This window comes from Musca domestica, unplaced genomic scaffold (assembly GCF_030504385.1).
Source record: "Musca domestica strain aabys unplaced genomic scaffold, Musca_domestica.polishedcontigs.V.1.1 5, whole genome shotgun sequence".
Taxonomy (NCBI): domain Eukaryota; kingdom Metazoa; phylum Arthropoda; class Insecta; order Diptera; family Muscidae; genus Musca; species Musca domestica.
In genome coordinates this window covers 25,036,706-25,062,785 of record NW_026712346.1, presented here as the reverse complement: position 1 = coordinate 25,062,785, position 26,080 = coordinate 25,036,706, and the positions used below count along the sequence as shown (strand labels likewise).

General features: G+C 34.3%; 1 protein-coding gene across 1 annotated transcript in view; it reads left to right on the top strand.

The window, feature by feature from the left end:
* The window catches only part of LOC101888412 (semaphorin-1A), a 620,253-nt gene that overhangs the window by 107,056 nt on the left and 487,117 nt on the right, over positions 1 to 26,080 (top strand). The window contains 1 exon segment of the mRNA XM_059128225.1: positions 19,594 to 20,252. Coding sequence (XP_058984208.1) covers positions 19,949 to 20,252 — 304 coding nt within the window. The 5' untranslated portion in view covers positions 19,594 to 19,948.

Genomic DNA, 26,080 nt, shown 5'->3' with positions numbered 1-26,080 from the left:
AAAATGAGACGAAAGAATTTAAACTGTATAGTTGATTTTCCGTAGGTTTGGTGACAGGCAAAGTAGGTAGTATTTAAAATTTTCCACACAAGTAAAAATGATTAGATTTTAATTTGTTGTTGTTGTGATAAATATGATTGCAAAACATTTCTTACATCTTTGGGTTAATCATAGCATATTATGACATTAAATTCGCTAAAACATACAATTACCAATAAGTATTTTTGTTGAAAACTAGAATGGACTGAACCCGACCTTGAATCTTATTTTGCAAAATTTTAATTCCACGTAGTTCTGAAAATGCAAAAAAAAAATTGTATTGCGACATAAGCGATTGCGAGAATTAATGTTAAGATAAGTCTGTCACATATCATTCCATAACTGTTTACGTACTTTCCTCAAAAAAAAATCAAGCAATAAATAAAGATAATATTAAAAATTACCCTCCTATAACGCAAACGTGAGATTAGAAGAGGCATTATTGATGGGACTAGAAAAAGTTTTCAATTCAAATCGATGGAAGAGCGGATTTCTCTGCTTACACGAGGACCTATATAATTATTTTTGGTAGTAACGTTTCTACATAATAAGAACTCAAAAAACCCTAATTTTACGAGATTAGAATGGGGTATTTACCCCTATAGGGGCCTATACCAAAAATAAACCAATGATTTTCGAAGTAATTCAAAACTCTCTATAAATATTGGAAGCTCTGTATTAAATGTATTTAGCTCCCTTTGTTTATGGCCACTGGAATTTGGCCTACGAACATGAAAGCGAGTGAGCGACTCTCTAGCCGCCCGTCCGGTTTTGGTAGGGATTACCGAAGGTTCGCTACTTTGTCCGATGCTATATAACATATTTTCCTGCTTCATGCCGGCTACACTCTCTGGTGGTGATGTAGAATTAGCCCTTTCTGGTCCTCTTGCTAGGTTAGTCAATAGGCGCGCCAACGAGTACTTTGATGACCTCCTATACTTCGTTAGAAGGCGAGGTTCGTCCTACGTCCTATCAAGGGCTCAATGTCTTTATTTCGAATACAGTGGAATCCTGGGGATGAGGGGTGTTCTTTTACAAGATGGTAGGCTCTTGATCTACCGGCAGGGGGTCAGACCTGTCGTCTCCCATGGAAAGGCTAAAGTTATGGGGACAAAAAAGGTTTAAGCCATTTCACCTATAATAAGATTTGAAGTAATAAAATGGTTTCATCTTACCCTGTATATGAAGTTCGATGAACCTATAAAATGTGCACTTTAGTACAATTGAATCCTTAAGTACAGCTAAATCCAATTACAAGTCTTCCCTCAACAAAGTGCTGCTAAGAAAATTGCAGGTTAACTAAAATTATCGACCGATTATACAGGGTTGTCCATATTCGACGGACCCATGACTCTTTGGGCCCATTCCAATCGACGATGCTTGTCCGCAGGCAACATTCTTTGCGTCAATTGAATTTTGTACGGGAACAAATGCAAATCAATGCGAATAATCCGTTGTAAAGTGGACCGAGCCATGCCCAACTACTGAGAACAGCGTTTTTGGGATGTTCTTGGGGTCCTCTCAACACTGGCTCGTACGGCAGCGATATTCTCGGCCGATCGTCTTGGTCGACTTTTATATGGCCTCTTCGGATTAGAAAGAGCCTTACCAATCGAAAAATTTTCGTATAAACGCTTAATGGTGTTCTTAGAAGGCGCACTTTTCACATTTTTTAATGTTTTAAAAGCACGTTGAGTTTTCACAATTGACTTCTTGTAAATTTCAACTATTTCAGAGCGCTCGCGTGGCGTGTATTGGTTCATAGTAAAAATCTGCTTGGACTGACGCTTCAAACGCTGTATGTCATTAAGCGATGTGACATCTCTGTCAAAAGTTATGGTGTTACCAGATGGGTCCGTCGAATATGGACAACCCTGTACATGAAACAAAAATGGTAACCCTATTTCTTAACAGTGTTTTTAAAACGTTTGACCCCAGGCAAACTTCTTACGGTTACTTTCTAACATTTATAAGAAAAAATCTCTATCTATAAGTTTTGCCATTATAGCTAATTTTCTGCTTTAAGTCTTGGGTATTGTCAAGGTGTTTTGCTTCGTTTTTTTGTGGAGTTTTATAGCATAAACTTCTTGTCCGTAGGCATAAATTGCCTGGTTGATAACGAAAGCCCTTTAAATCACACTTTTTCCAGCTCGTCTGGCATTCACATGCTCCAAATAAACTCCAGCCAGTCTTCTGCCATGATGGCAGCGGCAGGCGCACTTTAGTATTCTTCATTCTTGTTCTAAGATATATAGACCGCTAAACATGTTTGCGGCAAATGCTTTTTGTGCAATATGGCATAGCATGGTTGTTAAATGTGGCAAAGTATAATACAAGTGTGTTGTACGTATGTATGTGTGTGTGAGATGGTAATACACAAAATGATGTGTCTGTCTGACTGGTGGTATATTCTGAAGTGTGTATGTGTGTGTTTCGTTACAAGCTTGTATGCCTATTTTTATCATCAGCGTTGTATTTGCAACGAGGCGACAACTACTCTTTTTTCCTGTGGCGAAGAAAAAAATTGGGTTGATAAAAGACAAAACATCCCGACCAGAAAAGCACACACACACAGTTACACAAACCCAGGAACCATTGACAGGAAAGTACTTAAATAATCGTGTGCCACCACCTATAAACAACGTCAGAACGAGACGGCCCCATTATTAGACGACATCGAATAGCAGGGCACGAAAGGATTGCCATAGCCTAACAGTCGACACGAACGAACGAGCAAACGACTGAAATGAACCAACGACCGAATGAAACGAAATGAACCAACAAAGGCTGGATAAATGAGTGAAGCACTAAAAACCACATTTGACATAAAACACTGCAGTGGTATTTTTTCATGTTTGGTATTCCCGGTTACGCGGATACCACCAGCGACTGGTACCAGCGACATGGCAAAAAAAAAGACAAACAAAAACAAAATAAATAATAAAATAAAACAGAATAGCAAATTTACAGTCGAGATAAACTGACATCAATTTTTGGTACGAAAATTAATCGATTTTCGTGTTTGGATATAAATTGCATTTATAATTTATAGGTAAAGGGCTTTTTTTAGGAAAAAGTGCTGAAAAAAATGTTGCTAGCTTAAATCAATAGTGTTTTTCACTCCACTATATTTAAGTGTGTAGGATATAAAATATGATTATCATTACACATGTTTATTAAGATATATAAAGTTTTGGGTTTTGCATTAAATAATGCATGACTGGTTGTGGTTATGTGAGTAATTTATTTCATGTATGTGTGTGTGTTTTATAGTATAATATTTAATAATATAGTTAACTTGGTTGTTAGAAATGCACTTCTTTGTGCCTTTTAAGCGGTGATGTTCCAATGTGGGATTTAAAAAGGCTTATCATAGTTTTTTACATTTTTAGTGGCAAGGGTCTCTCGATGGTTACATTATGTTTAACAAGTTAAGTTATGGTTGAATGGAGGTGGGGATAGAGCCAGAATAGAACCCTATTGCTTAGTAGTGCTAGGCCTATTGTTTTCAAAGGTGTCCGCAATATATTTAGGGGTTGAAATAGACCAACAACTAAAAATGTTTCTGGTTTTGCAGCCGTAATAAAAGTCACAAATAGAAACCAAAGAAAACGAATTCTGACATGAAATTTGAGTTTAGGAAAGCGGGTAGTATGGACCACTACTTTTTTGTGACAAAAAAATACAAGCATTTCCATTCTACCGAAACTCTGAAAATAACTTGCATGCGAATTCAAAAATACACAAAAGGCGAACTTCTGGCTTTTTATGCTGATTTCGTTAATGAATATAGACAAATATCGTAGACAAGCAAATCATATAGATGAGACTAAATTTGGAGATACAGAGCAGCCTCTTGCTTTTGGGGATGATCGCAAAATATTTAGGGGTTCAAATGAACCAAAATGGATGGCCATTGTATTATATTTAGCTGTAAAATTGACCACAGCCTTTGTTAATTGTTTGTTTTGAAAACTCTTCCCATTAAATGGCTGAAATTTGCATTTATGAGAGATCCCATATTGTGTCCACTATCCTAACAGGATAATGCATAAATTTAAATATGTTTAACGAAAGCTACTCAATGTCTAAGGCTCTTTGTTTCTTAGAGAGAGCTGTATCTTTAAATAAAAATTTAGCGAGAGAATGTCTCATGCACGAATCTGATGTGCAAATATTAACTTAGACTATTGATCAGGCTGTGCAAGAACAGGAGCCCGCTCACCAGTCAATTTCTATTTGATTTTTAACTCCCCAGCAAACATTGTTTGTTTCTTTATTCCCAATAATTTGCCTAATATTGGGCAACATTTATGTTTAAAAACTAGTGAAACAAAGAGAATCGAAATAGAATTCAAAACAATAGATTATTAATTTCTCTTAAATGTTCTCTTTTACGGACTGATGTGCAATCATATGGGTTTGAGCAGCCTTGCCATTTATACACAGCTACATGACGTACCTATGTCTCTTCAATATTTCAAACTAAATATGTTTTATAGGTGTTTCTTATTTTTGCAAAGATTATGTAACATAAATAAACTAATTAAAGAAAAACTACAAATTTATTTACAAATTTTTTATTTAATTTATTATTATACGCAAGTAAAATCAACGCTAATGTGTTTGTGCATTATTGTCTCAAAATGCAATCGATCAATAAACTCACCGACTAAAAATTTTAGATTTCAATAAAGTGGGATGTCTGGTCGCTTCTTTTCATGATTTATCATGTTTATCATTTGAAGCAGAGCTACACCCCCAACATAGATGGGCAAATATAAGGTCTAGCATTTGTACCTGTTTTTATACCCTCCAATATACTAATTCCGTCTGTAATTCAACAAGGTAATAGTTTTAGACCAAACAATATATATATTCATGATCAGAGTAAAATTATAATCCGATTTGGCCATGCCCGTCCGTCTGTTGTAATCACGCAATCTTCCGAAGGAATTGAAATAGAGTTCTGAAATTTGGTATGCATGCGTTTTGGATCTGAACTTAGATTAAGTTCGAAGATGCGCTAAATTTTTCGTATAGCTCCCCAATAAAATAATACCAGCTCACTTTAAGCATTTCGACGACTTTCGAAACATCGAAACACCTAGCCAACTTGCAAAACATAGGTCCACATTGTGGTATATTTCCCATATAACGGTACCACATTATATTCGATATTATGATGGATTTCCCCCAATTTTTTTAACGGAATTGTTTGAAATTTGGAATTTGGAGTTTCTAATGGGCATTTAATAGCTTTAAAAAATAATGATATGGGTCCTCATTTTGTATTTGTATATATCATGGTGCAAGGTATCAAAATTTCGGTCCGGCCGAACTTACAACTTATTACTTGTTTTCTGTTACGATTGAAACATAAATGAACATTAATATACGGTTACTTTTAAATAATTGTTTTTTAAGATACAAAAAAATACGGCAAAAATCCAGCAGATTATGAAAGTGGAGCTAAGAAGAAGACACGTGTATTGCCGTTTTTTAAATTATGGGTTAAAACTCCCTTAAAGCGGAGTTCTTAGAAATTTTTTCTCATAAAATTCTACTACAGGTCCTAGAAGATGTTAACAGTCGAAATCTTACCTTAACGCCATGTATTCATATATTTAAAACACATATTAAGCTTAGCGTCGCACTTTGTGTGAGTTTGTGCACAAATCTCTAACAAAGCATCATTTTAGAAGGATGAAATCGATGAATAAAATATTCGTCGTCAATTTTACACAAAGTCACTAAAGAAAAGAAATTTCTACTCACACTGTATATGAAAACAAGTAAAAAAGCTGTAAGTTCGCCCGGGCCGAACTTTGAATACCCTCCACCATTTGGAACGAATTTTCGAAAAAATAAAATCCGTTAAAAATTCTACTAAAATCTTAAAAATACCCAATGTAACCATTATATTAGGGTCTATACAACGGCGTGGGCCTGCATAGGTAACTTTTGTCATAAGCCATTACAATATTCAAATGGAATCTTAAAAAAATCGGTAAATAATGTAGCTAAAATCATCAAAATACCGAATATCGGGAGGTACCGTTATATGGGGGCCTATACGAAGACGTGGACCTGCACAGACAATTTTCTGTCTTAGGCTGTAGTATCAATTATGAACTTCAAATACCAAATTTGAAAGAATTCCGGTGAATAATGTCGCTAAAATCATCAAAATACCGAATATCGGGAGGTACCGTTAAGTGGAGGTCTTTACGAAGACGCGGACCTGCAAATACGAACTTCAAATACCAAATTTAAAACAATTCCGGTAAATAATGTCGCTGGAATCATCAAAATACCGAATATCGGGAGGTACCATTTTATGGGCGCCTACGAAGACATGGACCTGCACAGACAATTTTCTGTCTTAGGCTGTAGTATCCATTACGAACTTCAAATACATAATTTAACCAATTGCGGTGAATGATGTCGCTAAAATCATCAAAATATCAAATATCGGGAGGTACTGTTATATGGGGGCTACACGAAGACGTGGACCTACATGGCCCATTTTCAATACCAAAAGTGTTGCAGACATAATATACGTTTGAGTAAAATTTTATCAATCTACTACATTTCCTTCGGAGGCTAGAGTGGTTTTCACAGACGGACGGGCATCGCTAAGTCGACATAGAATTTTATGCTGATCAAGAATATATATACTGTGTGGGGTCTAAAATGCATATTTCGAGGTTTTACAAATGGAATGTCAAACTTAATATACCCTCCATACTATGGCGGAGGGTATAAATAGCATTAACATTCCAAAAAAAAAAACACGAAAATATTTCCTCTTGTATTAATATTTCCTCGGACTTTTTTCGAGTTTATGCCTGAAAGTAACGCTTTCGCTTTATTCGAAAATATTCTACACAATATTTCACTATACATTTCAGAATAAACCATATAAACTAGGTGCAATAGTTTTATAAAAATTACATTCAAAATGTATATTCTAAAAGTGAAAATTTCGCCTGTGCTTTTTTACTGTTAATTTAACATGGCCCTTAACAAATATTTAATTTATTTGTTAATATACGATGATCGAAATTAAAAAAAAACCAAACAATTGTTTATGACCTAAATATCCAAAAATCGTATTATCCTAATTAAAAACGAAATAAAATGCATTCTAAAATAAAAATAACATTTACATTATTTAGAAAGATCTCTTCGCTCCTCACACTCCCCGTCGTGCTCGTATCTAACAAGGTGTGCCGTGTCGGCCCGTTGCAGATTCATTAACTTGTTTATTTCTTCCTAATTAAATGTTCATTGCTATATGACTTAAACAACAACAACAACACCAACTACGGCAACAAAAAAGGATTCATTTCTTTATATTTGTGTTTCGTGAGCAAAACGCTTGACTTGCATTTGAGCTGCCGCCTGCTCTAAGAGGGGTGTTTGCTCGTTACGCTTTGACGTCTGCCGTTGATGTTGTTGACTCTTACTCTGTTTTCTGCTGTGATTTTTGTTCTTTAGAAATTAAAGTTTATTTCTTTTCATTTCGCTTCAATTTGTGTTGAGTGTGAGTTTGTTTTTCAAGCTTTTCCTGTTTTATTTGTTTTTTTGTTTGTTTCTTTGGATACAATTTTAATTCAGTTTTCACACGCAATGCAGTTATAAACATGATTGCACACGAGTCAAATGTAAATAGTTTTATAAGAGGCAAGGGGTGAGGTTTATTAATTGCTGGAGAAATTATGGTATGGTTTTTGCAAATAGAAAATTTTGAAATTTATTGCAAATTGCAAGAAAAATTTAAGGAATTTAATGATTTTAAACTGATAAATAAAAACACAAACTGAAAAGACATACACAGCATGGGCCCTCTATAAATCAGATTCATATAATCTAAAGATAACTTTCCTTTCGTACAAAACTTTGAATAAATTTTTTGTATCTAAAACTAATTTTTGTTGTGGACAAAAAAACCCTTAACTACAAAAAAAAAAAAATAATAATAATAGAACTTGAGTCGAACTTGCAATACTCGCAACATGTTCGAAATAAATACTACTTTCCAGATAACCGCGCTTGTAAGCCATCATTCATACCAAATATGCCTGATGAGCCGCTTATCCAACGGCGAAATGCGTCGCATAGTGAGCGTGTGATAGTGCCTATCTGGCTTTCCTTTTCACCGATCATTAAGCTCCTATCGAAAGAGAAATAAACACGCAAATCAGAAACAAATGATCTTCGCCTTAACAAGGCAAAACTAATTTTTATTACTAAATTAGAAGATCAATTTAATTATTAAAATAACGTCAGAAAAAGTTGAAAAATATTCTCTTACGACAAAGTATGTGGATTGAAGTCCATGAAAGGAAAAAAAAGTCTGGATCTGATTTTCTCAAAATCATTGTTCTTTAAAACGATTCCATGCAGAGAGCTGATTTTTTATGCTCCCACATCTTTTAGTATGTGGTGCAGAAATAATTAATAACACTAAACGACAAAAATCAATTCTTTCAATAATTAGTGGAAAATCCAGTAGATTATGGAAATTGAGCTAAAAATAGAAGACATGTGAATCGGCATTTTAAACCTTTACATTGCATATTAACCTTAATAGATTGGGTAAGTCCACCCTGTCCCACAATTTTTGACTCTTTCGGATTAAGATTCTTTGGAATCCTACATACTGTCTTCGGTAATATTGCAGATAAAGTTATGAGGAATATTTTAACCCTCAAGCGAGTAGACAAAGGTACATTTGACCTTTGTTCAATATATAGTTAAAAACACCCTTTAAACGGGATCGCAGCAAGTCAAAATGTTTTACAGAATTATTTTTCTGCTATAGGTCCTACAAGACGTCAACAGTTTAAATCGTACATAATCGTCAGTAATTTGTATATATTAAAAACAGAGTTTAGGGTTAAAGCCGCGCTTTATGTGAGTTTTTTCAAAAACCTCCAACTACAATTCGGGTAACAGCTGTACCAAAGGTGGACCTTTATTGTTATTTTTTGGCTAATTTTTCATTTGGCGAAATTAAATGGAAAACATGGTCAAAAATACAATATACTTTAAATCAGAGTTATCCTTACGAAAGACTGTTCCAAAAAGTAGATCGATATGACCCATTTTCTGTACCAATGACTCTGGATGTAATCCAAAGGTCTCTATAAAATTTCAAAGTTCTATCCTAAATATTACTAATTTTTTCGGAATAATAAAAATTTACACAGATATTGATGTTATTTTTTATTTGACCTAATCCTTTTGTTCAGAGACCCATAATAAAATTTGTTCTGAAATTGTCCATACTTTGACATTTTCTCCAAAAAATGAAGTATAAGGGAGATTACGACTGGGATTAGATACGCGTTATATATAGATATATAGTTTATTCTGAGATTTATTGTGAAATTTTGCCCAGACTATTTCTTCTTCTGACACTTTCGGCCTAAAACGAAATTTTATGTTACTTTCAGGCGTCAAAGTACGAAAATAGATATTTTTTTCCTGGGTGACTTGGAGTAAAATTTAATGAATTTCTGTCTTTGATGTCGTCCCTCTGAAATAATGCCTTATTGGAGATTTGTGCACATACTCACACAAAGTTGGGCTTTAACCCTTAAATGCGCTTTTCATCTATATAAATTCCTGGCATTTAGGTAACATATAGACTCTACGCATTCTAGGACCTATGGTAGAATTTTATGACAAGTAATTCTGTAGGGTATTTTGACTTGCTGCGATCTCGTTTAAAGGAGTTTTTAATCATGTTGAAAAAATCGCTAATAATATCCATTTAGTCGTCAAACTTGAGGGTTCAAAAATTAAAACAAAATATTCCTCGTATTTTTATCTGTAATACTTAATATGGCCGGATTCAAAGGAATCTTAATCCGAATATTTCGAAAAGCGTAAAAGATGGGGAAACTTGTCTCCTCTATTTAGGTTACTTTGCTATGTAAACGTTTAAAAAGGCGATACACATGTCTTTTTTTTTTAAATCTGCTGGATTTTCCCCGTAATTATTTTTTGTGATGCACAGTGTAATTAATAAGTATTCTTGCCAATAAATGTTTTAATCATATTCATGGTAACAACTCCTACACATTTTTATTTCGTTTAAATTCCTGACCACACCTAGGTTGTCCACCCCCCAAATGTTTTTTTCTGTCGAAGAGTTGATAGTTGTTTTATTTTTCCACCTGTTTTTTTGTTCCGTTTTCACACATACACACACACACACATCGTTAATATGGTTGCTGTTGCTAAAATTAAGTTATTTCTGTTAAGCTATCAAATTAGATTTACGATTTACAACGTGTAATTAAATTTGCAACTATTGAAGGGTATATTTCAAGCATTTGTCGGTCACACAAATACGCCGCGACCATCACCCCCACCACCACGCTGTTAAAACTTTTATTCCCGTATCTTCGTCACTCAATTGTCTATATGTTTTAAGTGCTACGAAACATGCGAATTTTCCATAAAGAAGAAACGAATGAAAAGTTATAAATGAGCGATTTAATTAAGTGGGTGAGTGGGGGTGGGATGATGACTATAAATTTGTTTGTTTAATTTTCTGAGATTATGTTGTCTGTGTCGTATGGGTCAGTTTCGCCCCAAAAAAAAAAGCTAATAAAGCTTTGTTATGTCTGCTAATTTGGAGGTGGGTCATAGCTATAAATCTCTTTTTACGTTAACATTAAAAGAATCTATTCTTTTATTACTTTAGATTTTATTCTAAAAAATATATTTGTTTTAATAAGGGGAGAGTTCAGAAACTACATTGATTGGCCGAAATGGTTTTGATGAAAACTAAAACCAAGCATCAATAAATAAGTTCAAAAATCAATCACTCTATTTTGAAAACATCCATTAAAATATGTGATATGACAAAGTCACATGAAGATATGCTTTGACGGAAATTGTCAAAAGTCTCAAAACATTGTCCTTTGGGCAAGAGGAGATTTCTGTTTCCCATTAATGCGAGTAAATTCAGATAAAATGTTAAGGCATTTCAGCACTTAACGGTTAACTAAAATGTAAAAAAAAAAAACAAGTAAAAGAAAGCTTTAAATACCAAATTTTGCACAATTTCGCATGTAAATGTGATTACGATGACTAGGACCAATATGGACAATGTTTTGACGCCGGTTGTAGAACCCATTATGAAGTACAAATACTAAATTTCATACAAATCTATTAGAAAATGTGTCTTAAATCGTCAAAATATCGGTTACCGGGAGGTAACCTTATATGGGGTTCGTATAGCCCCATATATACAATGTGGACCTATATATACAATGTTCCGCCACCGAAGCTAGAACACATAACAAATTACAAATACCAATTTATATAGATAATATTCTATCAATCAAGATGGTATCTGTTGCCAAGAGCAAATTTAAAAAAATTGCCTTGAATAATGTGGCGACAAACATCAAAATAACTGATGTCAGGAGGTACAGTTATATTAGAGCTCTACCAAAACTTGAATCTATATAAACAGATCTTTCCATGGAAGTCAATGTACTGCAAATTTGGTTTGCAACTATGATAAAAACACCTAATACATCTTCAATCTGGTAATAACGGAGGAGCTTATACCAAAACGTGGACGTATATAACCCATTTTCAATACCAAAAATTCTGAGGATATAAAATGCACATGGGTAGGATTTTATCATACGCTCCCTAAAGTATATAAGAAATCGATCAAACGATGGATCAATTTGAATTTTTATATTTAAGGATATTTGTGATATTATGTTGGCAAATTGGAAACGTAGTTTTTAATAATTGTCTTCCATTTCTAACAAATATTTTTCTTTCGAAAATATTGCACTTGTTTTCTTTTTTTTTCGGCCATTTTAGCAGCTTTCATTGACGTATTAATACATTTTTCTAATTGCTTTGCGATTCCTTGACAATCCTATTACTATCACTGTAATTATTTGTTCAACTGGTCATTTCATATTATTTTGGTTGGTCTACAGCTAAGAAAGGGTGTTGCTGGCAAAATAAATTCTATTTATTTTGACAACTTAAGCTGCACCGGAAAATTGCAAAAGAAAATTAGAAAATTTAAAAAAGAAAACATATATAATACTAAAACGGCATTACGGGCCAGCAGGATGAGAAAAGTCGAGTACACTTATAATTATGAAGAATGTTCCTCACACAAACAGACTTGATGAAAAATGTGGCAACACTTACTAACACATAGGACAGATGTACATAAGTATGTATGTGAGTACCTATGGCGTATATGTAGGTAAGGGGTAATGTCAGCAAGTCTCACTTACCTGAAGGCTTGATGATTGTTGCAAAAGTAAATCTTATGGTGCTGAGAAAAAACATGAATGTATATATGTGTGTGTGTGTGTGAATACACCCTCACATCTCAACTCCGACACCCACACACACACGCACATATCAAATTCCATTGTAAACTAAAGCTTTGTATGTGTATGCAATGCAATTCAAAGAGGCGAAAAATGCTCAAATTGTTACAATTTCCTTTGCTCCTAATTCCAGGGCATGTTTTAAGCGTTTTGCACGGACTCTTCTGTATATGCATCATTCACTCACTCATACACACACATATCGCCAAGAACTGGCAAGGATGTATGTTGTGTGTTGGTTGGCAACTACAATATCACTGCTGTCATGCCATGCAATGTGAGAATGTATGTATGTATGTATGTGCGGGGTTTTGTGTTTGTGTTGCTTTAGTGAGATGTCAGAAAACTCATTACATGTTTTAGCACAGTTTTTCTGCTTCTTCGGTTCCTTCCTCTTTTGTGCGAAAAGTAAGAAATGTTACGGTATACATTTCAACCATCCAACCAACCAACATCTTCTACTGCTTATGTATATGACGACATGTTCGTCCTTCTCGTCGTTATCCTTCCCAGCATCAGCAGCACCATCATCATCGCCATTTATGTTTTAGTCATTTTATATGTTAGTATATTTTTGTTCTTTTGTGCCTTTTATTTTCTAGGCATGCTTTTAGCATAGCATGGAACTATTATTTGCTTTTATAGGCTAAGGCCACTGAGCAAAAGGGTATTTACCTTTTCTTTTGTTTGTTTGCCAGCACAAACTTGTGATGTGGCAGTGGTGGATGGGTGGGTGCACTTACATGATACACGTAAAAGATTTATGTTTAGTTTACATCAGAAATAATTTATATTTTTATAGTGATATTGATATGCGTAGGGATGTGCCAAAGGTCAGGGCTAACAGAGGAGTGATATCTGCTTGTATCTAATAGCGTTTGGGCTTCAGAAGAGGCTCCAGCGTTTCTATTTTCTTCTCATCTTAACAGAGCGTGCATTACACAAAAACACATCTTTAGCTAAGGCAACAGTCCTAACTCTTTTTTTTTTGGGTGTCTCGAATGTGCAAGTAAAAGCTTTACGCCACAAATTATGAGCTCGTTACTGAAGAATGTAGTCCATTCATCTCCAGTTCCATTCAAAATTTTCTTTATTTCCGTTATTAAAGAAGGGTTAGTTGCTCTTATTTTTACTTTCCCTTATTTTTTGTAGACCTATGATTTTATACACGATGAAAAAGTAGAGCTAAAAATAATTGATACGTTTATCGATGTTTGGAACGTTTTACTCGCAAAGTATTCAAAATAGGGGGGACAAGATCCCCACCTTTAAAACATTTTTGCATTTTTCGGATTAAGGATCTTTTGATTATTTACATTTTAGGTATATGGTGTCTTTGGCAATATTTCTGACAACAAAACGAAGATTAATTTTAACCCTGAAGCTCGTCAACAAATGGATTTTTGGCCTTTCTGCGACGTATGGATAAAAAATCCCCTTAAACAGGATTGTAGCAAATTAAAATATTCCACCAAATTATTTCTCATAAAATTCTGCTCCCAGTATAAATAAAAATTCTCAATTTTGCCCAAACGCCGGGGATACATAAACCATATAAACACATTTTAGGGTTAAAGTCGTACTTCAAATTTGTCTTTGAAAAAAAATTGACTGCATCCTTGTTAAGTGAGGATGACGTCATAGACACAAATATCCTTAATCAAATCTATATCAATAATTTGTAATTTATAAACTGCTAGACAGATATTGCTGAAAATTTCCACATATACTACAGCATGGTCTGAAAGTAACATAGGCTAGAAATCGGGTCATATTTGGACATATTCGTAGCTCCCATGTATATTTTCGGCCGATTCCGTGTATTTGATGGACCAAACATGATATGTATGCCCGATTCTAATGAAATTCGGAATGAGTGACGATATTTGGCACAAAAATATGTTTGAAATCGGTTCCGATGGTTCAATGAAGTATGGAATGTGTGTAGAAACGATACTAGCAAAAAAATGATCAATATATGTGCATGCTTTGGTACAGCCTTATATAAGTATACAACTGAGGATAATTAGCGCGAGAATATTGTCTGTATTTTCCAAACGATTTAGATGAACATTTGTATTTTGGTTCCTGCGGACGTAGACATCCTTGCGACAAAAGATATTTTATGTATGTATAATTTAAAGTGTCCCAAATAAATTAATACCTTCTGCACCACTACTATTTATTTCAGGCGATATACCTATGTTCAAAGAATGGTAGGTTGATGATAAAGTATCAAAACTTGGTTAGGAAACTCATTATTTGGTAATGGATGTTATTGCTGGTCGATTTACAAATGGCTATTTTACAGTGGTTGAAATGTGAAAAACAAATAAAACAAAATAATCGTGTTCGTTGGGGTCCACGCAGCCTAGATGGTATTCAATATATATATTTTTGCTTTTAATACCCTCCACCATTCCACTCAGGGTATATTAGTTTTGTCATTCCGTTTATGATAGACCCTAAAAAGTATATATATTCTGGATCAGCGTAAATTATGTGTGTCTGTCTGTTGTGTCACGCTATCTTTCAAATGAATTGAGATAGAAGTCTAAAATTTTGCTGACATGTGTATTTTGCCAAAAGGCGGGTTGAGTTCATAAATGAGTCATGTCGGTCTACGTTTTCGTATATTCCCCATATAACGGTACCTGCCGATATTCGGTATTTTGATGATTTTAGGGAAATCATTCACCCGAATTGTTTCAAATTTTATATTCGACGTTTGTTATGGGTTCTACAGCCTGTCTCTACAAATTTCGTATGCAGCTCTATGGGTTCGTATAGCCCCCACCTATCTGCCTTTATTCAGTATTTTGATGATTTAAAGACACTATTCGCCGGAATTGTTCCAAATTTCGTATTTGAGGATTTTAATGGGTACTACAGCTCATGACAAAAATTACTTATACAGGTCCACGTCTTCGTATAGACCCCATATGAAGGTCATCATTTAAATGGTGTTTTTCTGAATTTGTTAAAATTTTCCAAGTTCCTTCCAAATTGTGGAGGCTATTAAATATTCGGTCCGGCTGTACTTAGTTGCATTTTTAATTGTTGTTTTTAAATTCTATGTACCATGTGTTGGAATTTATTTAAAGAAGACTGTACAAAACATGTCTCCATCTTTATGCACCAGCCAACCACCAGATTGTACTAACAAATTGAAGTACAATTGGGAGGCAGTAAAAATTTATTTTTTACTTGGACAAGGTTTAGGTAGTATGTAGTTATGAAACTTCTACCTAGAATCAGGATGCAAAGAACTGTACATAATCCTCAACACCCTAAATTGGTTTTCTTCATACTATTTGGTATTTATTTAAACAAATGCTAATTTAAGAATGTCTATAACCTTGTACAAACTCGATAAAAAACCATTAATTAGCCTAAACCCATAACTTTTCCTAAACCCCACCATATAATATTGTTTTAAAAGAAATCTCTGGGAAGGACGAATACATCAACACCCCAATGTGTTTGTGCAACATTTACATGGTAGTTTTAACAATTTATAGAACACATTCTTAAAAAAGAAAACAAAAAAACTTAGCATGTGCTACAAATGCCACCCACATGGACATACATTATTCGAATACAAAACAATTTATACAACTAAGCACATATGTATATGAGTATGTGTGTATGTCTCAGGATATGCATTGGAAACATGTGGCAAATTTAATCGCAACACACTCTTCCAACACCAACACACAGACTTACATTTATTGACATTTTAGCAACAATGACAATCATGTTGGCAACCATACCGACAATCATTGTCAGATTGCGCGTAGAAAAGACATGGTGCTCTATATAAGTGCACACTTGTGTGTGTGTGTTTGTGTGTGTACGTACGTACACCTACCAGAATGCGGGTGTATTCGTGCAAAATATTGAGGTAATTAAAAGAGTGTCACTGCAGCATAGAATCTAGAATCTTTGGAAAGTTCACACAAATTACTCGACTTGCTTTGCTTGTCTTTCTCTACATTTTCTAGGGGCATGTTGTTGTCATTACACAAGAGTACGCCAGCGCCATCACCACCACCACCAGCAGCAACAGCAATTCTTTGCTAAACTTTAGAAGCAACAAGAGCAACTGTCAGACAGTCAGTTTGTCTACGGCAACTCTTGTAATACGGGTACTGTTGCATGACATAAAGAAGATAACGTCAAGTAGCTGCACAAAGCAAAAAAAAAAAAAAAAAGAAGGTATAGAGCGAGAAGTGTGAAATTAACAACATAAACAAGTGCCAAAAGGTATATTTCTCAAACGGGAGAGATGCAAAAAAAAAAAAAAAAAGACAGCTACAACATAAATTTTTTCCTAGGGGCCACAACTTTACTGTCAATGTACAACACGTTTTGAAGTTGTTGATGAGTCCGATATACATACATATTTAACTCAAGGAATCAGAGGTGAATTTCATCCATTAGATAGGGTCATGCTACTACTGCAGCTCATACTAATAGTCACCCTAATTAGACGATAAGGCGTTGCGGTAAAAGTTACTGAGGAACTTTTTGATTAGTTCATTTATTTTTGGATTGCACAAGTATTAGTTTTAATTCAAATCGAATACAACAACATATACATAAATCACAAGTTTTTTTGAGTTTCATGTCTATACCACGTAAAATACCATTGAACTATGCAAAATAACTGACTAATTGATGTAAAATCAACGTGCAGATGAAACGGCTGAAGCTAGGATCTTGAAATTTTGCCCGAGGGTCAGTCTTGGTACGCAGACATGTGATAAGGCTGGGTTTTTGGAAATTCTTACTTGGAAAAATACTAAAGTACTAAATTGTACTGAAAATTGTATATGTTTTCCTATTGAGTACTTCGTATTGGACAAACAGAATGAGCTAGCCAGTGTTAGAGTGCAGGATAGATGCACAAAAGGGTTTGTGGAAATTCGAACTATAAGGTTAAAAAAGGTCTAAAGTGGTTCTATGTATTTAGTATTTTATAAACGTAAAAAGCTAAAGCAAAGGTGAAAAGTACAAGTAAGTTTTACATATGAAGGTGGTGTACTAAGTGTGCCAACTGTACTTAATGGTACTAAATTTTGAAGAGTTTCGTTTAGGTTGAATGGATGAAGCTGGAATTTTGAATGTTTGTATTTAAGTGCCTGATAAAGCGGCGATTTGGGAAATGAGTACTACAAGAGCACTAAAAGTACTATATAGTACTATATTTGGTACAAATTAGTATTGGGTGAACAGGTGAACAGTGCTTAAAATCTGAAATTTGGCATTGGGGTCGCTGTTTATTTGTAGCGTAGACATATCGAGGTGGTTTCGCTAATGTGTACTATAATTGTACGAAAAGTACTGAATAGTACTATATTTGGTATTAGGTGAAGGGATAGAGATACAATTCTGAAATTTTATGTTTAGAATACTGATGATTTCATAGTTCCAGATTTGGCGGTGATTTGGAAACGCGTCCTATCTTTTTACGAAAAGTACTAAATGGTACTTAATTGGGTATTTGGGTTAGAAGTTAGGTTTGGAATCCTCACATTTGAATATTGAGGTCTCTGTTGGTTTTTGTTGTTAAGACATGGGCGTGGTTTGGTGCACATTTGCAGTACTACAATAATAATAAAAAGGTCTCCGTGGTTCATAGAAGGAGCTGTTTGTGAATAGGCTTACTATAATTGTACTAAATGATACTAAATTTGGTAATGTGGAAAATTACAGTGCTGTAAACCTGAAATTTGATAGTAAGGTCGTATCTGAGCTTAGTATCTGAGCTTGAGATTGCTTTGAAAATGCTAAATGCTACTAAATTTGGTAGTAGGTAAAGGGGCAGAGCTGGAATTATGATATTTGATATTGAGGTTTATATGATATCGAGGAGGATATTAGTAAAACCGTTCCACAAAGGTCCCCCATCCGTTTATTCTAACCAAAACTATTCAAACGTCTCCATATGTAAACCCTAGAAACATATGGAGACGTTACAATAGTTTTGGTCAGAAAAAACGGATGGGGGACCTTTGTGCAACGATCCTCCTCGGTAAACTTTAAAATGAAAGATTTTGAAGTCTTTTAAACATTTTCCAATTATGCTTTCGAAAAAAAAAAAAAACGAAAAACTGGAATAATATATAAAACCTGAAAAGTCTAAAAATCAATACGATGCATGATGTTTTGATGTAACATTTTTGTCTAACAGAAAAAATTGTGAATTTTGAGTTCGAATCTAAAATTTTAAGGTGGACTTTTCGCTGACGAGGTAGCGGGCCCTTGCTAGCATATATAATTGCTTGATAATTTGTATATACTCCACCTTCTATGGACAGTTATCGAAATTATCAACAGACATGATCCTTTTTTAACCCACGATTTTTGAAGTAATCCAAAACTCTCAAGAATACATTTTCAAATCTTCATATTAAATGTTGCGAAATATATCTCAAAATATTGGGGTCCTTTGGTGTATGATAAAGGCAATATATGGACCCAAAATTTTTGGTCTAGGAAACCGAAACCCGAAGGGGTTTGATCTAATAACATAAATTTTAACCCTCTCTCCCTTCCACTTTCTTTCTCTTTTTCCTATTTCTTAGGAAAAATTAATCTGTACTTAAGCGTACTGTGTACATACAATTTCCGTAATGTTAATGTTTCGTACTTGGTGAACATGGACAAGTTATTTTATTAAAAATGCAGCAGCTCTGTTTTTACTTAAAAATAATAAGTTTTTGCATGTAATTTAAATTCTTTTTTTAAATTTATTTTTGCTAATCTTTGCTCATCTTTTTACCCTATTTTCGCTGTTTACAAAAAAGATACTATGAATACGCTACAAGAAATTTATGTTGTTTGATACCTTTTCTTTCTTAATGAGTCATTAGTTCTTACAGAAATAAACGGGCTATCTTGTCTTATGAACAAAGTTAATAAATCGAATTTTCTTTAGATGTTTTTTTTTTTCTAAATTAAGCAATTTTTTATCTATTGTGATCATTAGAAACAAACAATTACACTTTAACATTAAAAAAATACTAATAATAAATTATAATAATTTCATTTTCAAACCTTCGACTTTTGCCAAAAAATGTAAACTTGTTTCATCAAGTCTTTGAAATGTAATGATTTTTAAGGTTTATTATAATATTTTTTCCTTTTATTCTAGACTCTAAATATGGAAAATGCAGTAAACACCTTAACTCTCATCTACATGGAGATTCTCTAACAAATATCCCCAGGTGATTGGATGTGGAAAATAGTCGTGAAGTGTTGTGATAACTTTCAATAAATCCAAATATTTATTGATATAGTTGTCATACGATTATTTTCATTCAACGTGAAGTGTTAAGAGGAGATCCCAGCAACAATAGTTCTATTAACTTAGCAAATATCAATTCATCTCGGTGACATCAGCTCGAAATTATTTGGTTCGCAACTCCAAATAAAAAAACGAAAACAAATACAAAAACACTCAGTATTAACGAAACAAACGAAAATTATTAAAAAAAAAACACAATTCAATGTTAAATTTTTCACGTCTTAAAATGGAATCGTTATCAATGACAACGTCAAGCGAAGCAGCAGCATCATTAGCAACATCTAAAGCAGCGGCAACCTCAAAACGCAACAACAATGATCAATTGCATGCAACGCACATTCGTCGCGAACGTTGTCAACAGCAGCGTCTTGGCGGCCATTCCATGCTGACATGTACAAATTATGGTGGTGCGCTGTTGCAAGTCTTCCTTATATTGACACTGTTCGTGATTGGAAATTTAAGTGCCTGGCAGGAGAATATAAGACCCAAACTATATGTGGAATTAGGTGAGTCATTGAACTGAAATCAATTATAATAATTGTCCATGGAATTATCTAGAAATTAGCCAGAATATACATATATACATGTTGCAGATTTGTTAATTTTTATGCAGCGAATACATAAAAAAATAACTCAACATTCTCCACCAAAATATCTTTGTTTTCCAATTCTTATAAAATAAACATGAACATCCATGCAAAACAAAGATATTTTGGTGGAGAATGTTGAGTTATTTTTTTTATGTATTCACTGCAGTATGTCAGTTCAAAAATTGCATTTTATCTCTCATTTTTAGATTAAATGTCATGGTTTATGATAATGTCGACATTTTTATTCAGAGACATATTCATATTTTCACTTCTCACTGCAGTAGAAATAAACTCTTAGAGTTCCCTATTTTAAGACTGTTTGTAAAATGTGGTTCAGTTCTTCTTCCTAGAGCACTCCTTGTCTCTCTCAAACTGGTTTCCATTATACTAGAAAAATTGTTTAGATTATGAAAAAATAGTTTCAGCTGCATATACGGGTTGCCCATATTCGACGGACTTTGGGCCCATTCCAATCGACGAGGCTTGTCCGCAGGCAACATTCTTTGCGTCAATTGAATTTTGTACGGGAACAAATACAAATCAATGCGAATAATCCGTTGTAAAGTGGACCGAGCCATGCCCAACTGCTGAGAACGGCGTTTTTGGTATGTTCTTGGGGACCTCTCAACACTGGCTCGTACCACAGCGATATTCTCGGCCGATCGCCTTGGTCGACTTTTATATGGCCTCTTCGGATTAGAAAGAGCCTTACCAGTCGAAAATTTTTCGTATAAACGCTTAATGGTGTCTCAGAAGGCGCACTTCTCACATTTTTGTAATGTTTTAAAAGCACGTTGAGTTTTCACAATTGACTTCTTGTAAATTTCAACTATTTCAGAGCGCTCGCGTGGCGTGTATTGGTTCGTGGTAAAAATCTGCTTGGACTGACGCTTCAAACCCGGTATGTCATTAAGCGATGTGACATCTCTGTCAAAAGTTATGGCGTTGCCAGATGGGTCCGTCGAATATAGGCAACCCTGTATCTGCATCTGTGAATCCTACTCGTGTTTCAAAGTTTCACTTTGGCTTTTAAAATACGGCAAATGTGTAGTACCCTCTATTAGAGAGGTAAATATTATATTCAGAAGCCAGAACGGCAAATTGAATGAAAATCTTGAAACATTAGGTTTCCATGGGAAATATATCAGAACCTGTTCAATATTGACAATTTTTGCACATCAATTTGGGGTTGGGTTCTATGGGAGCTATATCAAATTATGGACCTATATTAACATATATTATTTTGTAAAGACATCGAAGAACACCAGATGTCAAATTTCAATCCGTTTCAATTAAAAAAATACCTACAATCTTGAAATTTTCTTTCAATCGGAGGGCACCGATATATGAGGACTATACCTTTTTACTCATTATGAAGCTACTCTAAACAAATCACATCAATTAGTAGTTAAGAAACATTTTTGTCACACTTTCCCATACATGTGGGACTGCTGTGCTTCTTTGGGGGGAGGTACCATAAGCAGTGGACCGATATATCCTATCTTTACACCAGATCACCAGAAAAATTGAGGTGTACCTTGTTTAAAAGGAATCGAATGCTAATTTGGCGCTTTATGGGCTTTACAGTCATTCAAAATCTTTACCCTTTGTGGGGGAGGTACTTGGTGATATGGGCCTAGAGCGACACTAAATATCCTGAAATGGATTTGGTCTATGAGACATAGGGTCTAAAGCCATTATTTCGATGAAATACGTTTTGGGCGTATGAAAAAACTTTTCGTTTTTTCTGACATTTTCGTTTGCATTTTTTCGTTACAAAAACCAAAAATACTGAGGAAAAAAGCTTTATTGTGTTTGTCACTCACAGAAAAAAAATCTACTACAAAACCCCAAAATATATTTTCTTTCACCAAAATTCCAAAATACTCTTACAAAAACAGGCTGTAAGTATCGTTGAGGGTATAAAAATAACATCAGTTAAAATGGATGGTTGTTGTTAAGGCTTATCGCCAACCTTTTGTTTAAAATAATAGTGTATATTTCCTTTAAAATATTAATTTTTGTACTTCTGAAGAGTACCGCATGACAGTGTATACCCATCGTAATATATACTGCTTCTGCTAGTATACTTGTTGTTGTAGAAAAATTCTTCATTCTTATTAACAATATAATAAATACCAATGACTATGGCATTTAAAATTTAGGCTAGTGTCATCATTACACTTGACATCATGACTATCGCAAATATTTCATATTTATGTCACTTAACTTCAGGAAATACATTCATAATGCCGAAAATGAATTTCAATAATTTCTTTTGAAATTAATTTAATTTATTCATAATTCATATTATGTTATTTCCTCTTTCCTCACCTCTCCACACAGCTGCTTCATTGTCCAGCAGTTAGTCACATTCCTTTTAGTGATGCCGCTTAAAAACCTTCTCCCCTCACAACAACAACAACAACACCATCAAATATTATGAAGCACAACTCACAGTTGTTGCTGTTGTCAAGGAAATGACCTTCTCATAAATATCCATCATGACAGGTTACATGTGTCATTGAAACAAGTTTTCTTTCGGCTCAAAATATGAGTATGACAAGCACGTCTTGCTTCCTATGATGTCTAGGGACAACACCTTCTGCAATGTGACTTAAAAATGTGTGTGCGTGTGTTTTTTTTTGGTAAATATACATCCTTCCCCTCAGCCATAGTAGGTGCCCTACGCTATGGCGGGAATATGTGAATTGCATTCTTAATGAAAACACAATTAAATTTTAAATAAAAAAATAAAATCAAACTGAATTACACATGCTTATGACGCAAATAAAACTTAACTTATGCGAGGAATGGGAAATGAAAAACAAATTCAAATAAAAAATTTTTTGTAACAGGAAAATATTGCGTAAAACCGGATTATATATTTTTTGTGTGTGTGAGAGGGAGAGATGCTCTTAAAATATAAAATTCTAATTAATAAAAGCAAAGCAAATAAAGTCAAAGAGGCATAATAAGACTGAGTCAATGTAGGAGTCCACAAGTCGCATTGGACATCATAACAAAAATGAGACTTTCTACAACGACGAAAAAGAACTAATTACTTATTTCGGCGCAACCAATACTTTTCCTTCATAACACCAAAGGTTTGGAATATAGCTATCCCAATGATATGAGTATATCCTGTCCCGCACTTGCTGCATTACATGCCACATGGATTACAAAACACAACAACAATGCAAACGCCAGTGACGACCTATTACAGACAATACACAATACATACGTGTGCCACATGTGGTACATTACATTCCCCCCTCTCCATCTACACATGTACGGAAATCGCCGAAAACGTAAATGAAACGCAACATAAATACTGACACCAACTAGCAAACGACAACAACAACATCAACTTACATTGTCATAAAATATCTCCATATTTGCTGTAGTTGAATTGGCGATTGCTGCCGCCTGCAAACGTTGCGACACACTGACTTATAATAAATTCTGTTGCCGCTGCAGTGCCATTGTGCAGTTTGTCAGCCTTATGCCTGGATGTTTTTGGGCGTACAAACTCACACACACACACCAACGATGGCAACATTGAAAGACATTTTTATGGGTTTGCAATTTTTATTTTACAAAAATGCCATAAAAATGTCTTGTTAAAATTTAAGGAGATCTTGTATTCGTTTCCCGCTTTCTCATGTGTGTGTGTGTGTGTGTGTGCAAATTCCCAAAAGGAATACAATGTTCGACTGCATTTATACAGATATGGTATATTTTGATTTCAGTTTAATTCATAAAATCAAATTAGGGATTTTCATTAAAGTTGTATTAATTTCTGTTCAATTTTTATTGGCCAGAAATTTTGTTTAAATGTTGTTTACATTCCAACACAATCTGCTGATACTGGTACTTTGAGGTGAGGTGAACTCTGCTCCAAACCAAATTAAAAAATATGTTATTTAAGAGAAAATTAAAGATGCCGGGTCAATTGCATTAGGTCCGGGGTGTTGTCACTCTTAATTTCCCTGTGTGACAAAATCAAATTATTTCAATACTTACAGGGAAAATCCCGTAGATTATAAGAGTGGAACAAAAAATAGAAGTGTATTGATGTTTTAAGATTTATTTGGAATCCTTGAATTATTGATAATTTTGGTGGAAAATCTTAATCCTCAAGCGGGCCAACAAATTATCTTTTTGGTGCTTCTTTTTAAATATGGTTAGCAACTTTCTTTAAACTAAGATACAAATTTTCAGGCAAATCGATTGGAAAACATACCCGAAACCACCGCAACAAGATCACAAAAAGTGGATAAACATGACTTATGTTTTAAACCATTAATTTGTGAAATAAGAGCATTGTAGTCTCTATCTATATTAAATGAAGAGAAATTAAATATTGGACCTAAGAGCCCGAAACTCTTTTAGAGTATTAATCTTCGAACCGAGTCCTATTAAAATCTCTCAGAATATCTCACAACACAAACAGAGTGCGAAATCGGAAAAAGCCCTAAATTTGTTAAAAATAAAGAAGAGTGTTTATACCCTCCACCATACAATAGTGGAGGAGATGTAACTCCTACAAATACTCATGTTAGAACCAATAAAGTGTATAATTCTTTATCAGGGTTAAGTGGATTTAGAGATCTGTCAGTGTCTGGTGTAATTCCCCTATATTTTGAACGAATCGAGATAAAAAGCTACAATTGAGCACATATGTGTATTTTAAATGGCCTATGTTGGATATATGTGCATGTTTTCTGATACTCCCATGTAACGGTACCTCCTGATATTCAGTATTCTGATGATTTATGACTAATTTTCTGACGGAGTTTTTTAAAATTCGGTACTAAGGGTTCGAAATGGGTTCTACCTTCTGTGGAAAATCATAATCTATATAGGTTCAAGTTTTGCTATAGCCCCCCGCGTTTTGGAAATTTTGTGGAATTCTTCTTCACTCTTCAGCATATTTTGTTATGTCAGTGATTGCTGGAGTCACGCATCGTTGAAGCACTGTAGGCTTGACTTAAAGCTTTTCGGTTATGATAAAGTCTCACCAGAAGAATTTACAATTATGTGCATTTGTCGAAGTTTTTGCATTTTTTTCCTTGCCAGTGAGTAAGAAAATTTAAAAGTATTGTAAAAATGTCCCATACTTTTTATCCCCTTTTTACTATGTGTGGCAGAATCAGCGAACGAAAATAAACTTTACCAAACGTTTGCAATCGTTTTGTTCCGTATTTTCTTGAAGTACGAAACGAAACAAAACCAATATTAAGGTAACGGGACTTGCTTTGTATTTTGTACTGTTTGCGTAGATGAGTGGAAACAAAAACAAAACTGAAATGTACTCTGCTGGGTGACGCAATATTGGAAACGAAACAGTACAAAACTCATTGCAAACGTTTGCAAACGTTTCCCTGTATATTAACTCATTACAAATATAGTAAAAACTAATATTAATTTAAATTCAATGGGAACAGTGTAAAAAATATTTAGAATGACGACTCAAAATGTAGCAATCATCATTTCGCACAGCAAACGCTTTGAAACGTTTCCCGGCGATTGGTTCGCAAAAGATACACCTCGGCAAACCACAGCCGAAGTACATTAAGACAATCGTATTGTTTGTGTACTTCGGGCATTGAAATGTTTGTGGTATTGTTTTGTTTGAAGTACAAACCGATTGAAAATAATTTTAAAGTTTATGACTTCGTGTGAGCTGTACGTTATTCGTTTCGTTTGTTTTCGTTCGCTGGGCAGAATTGTCATATTAT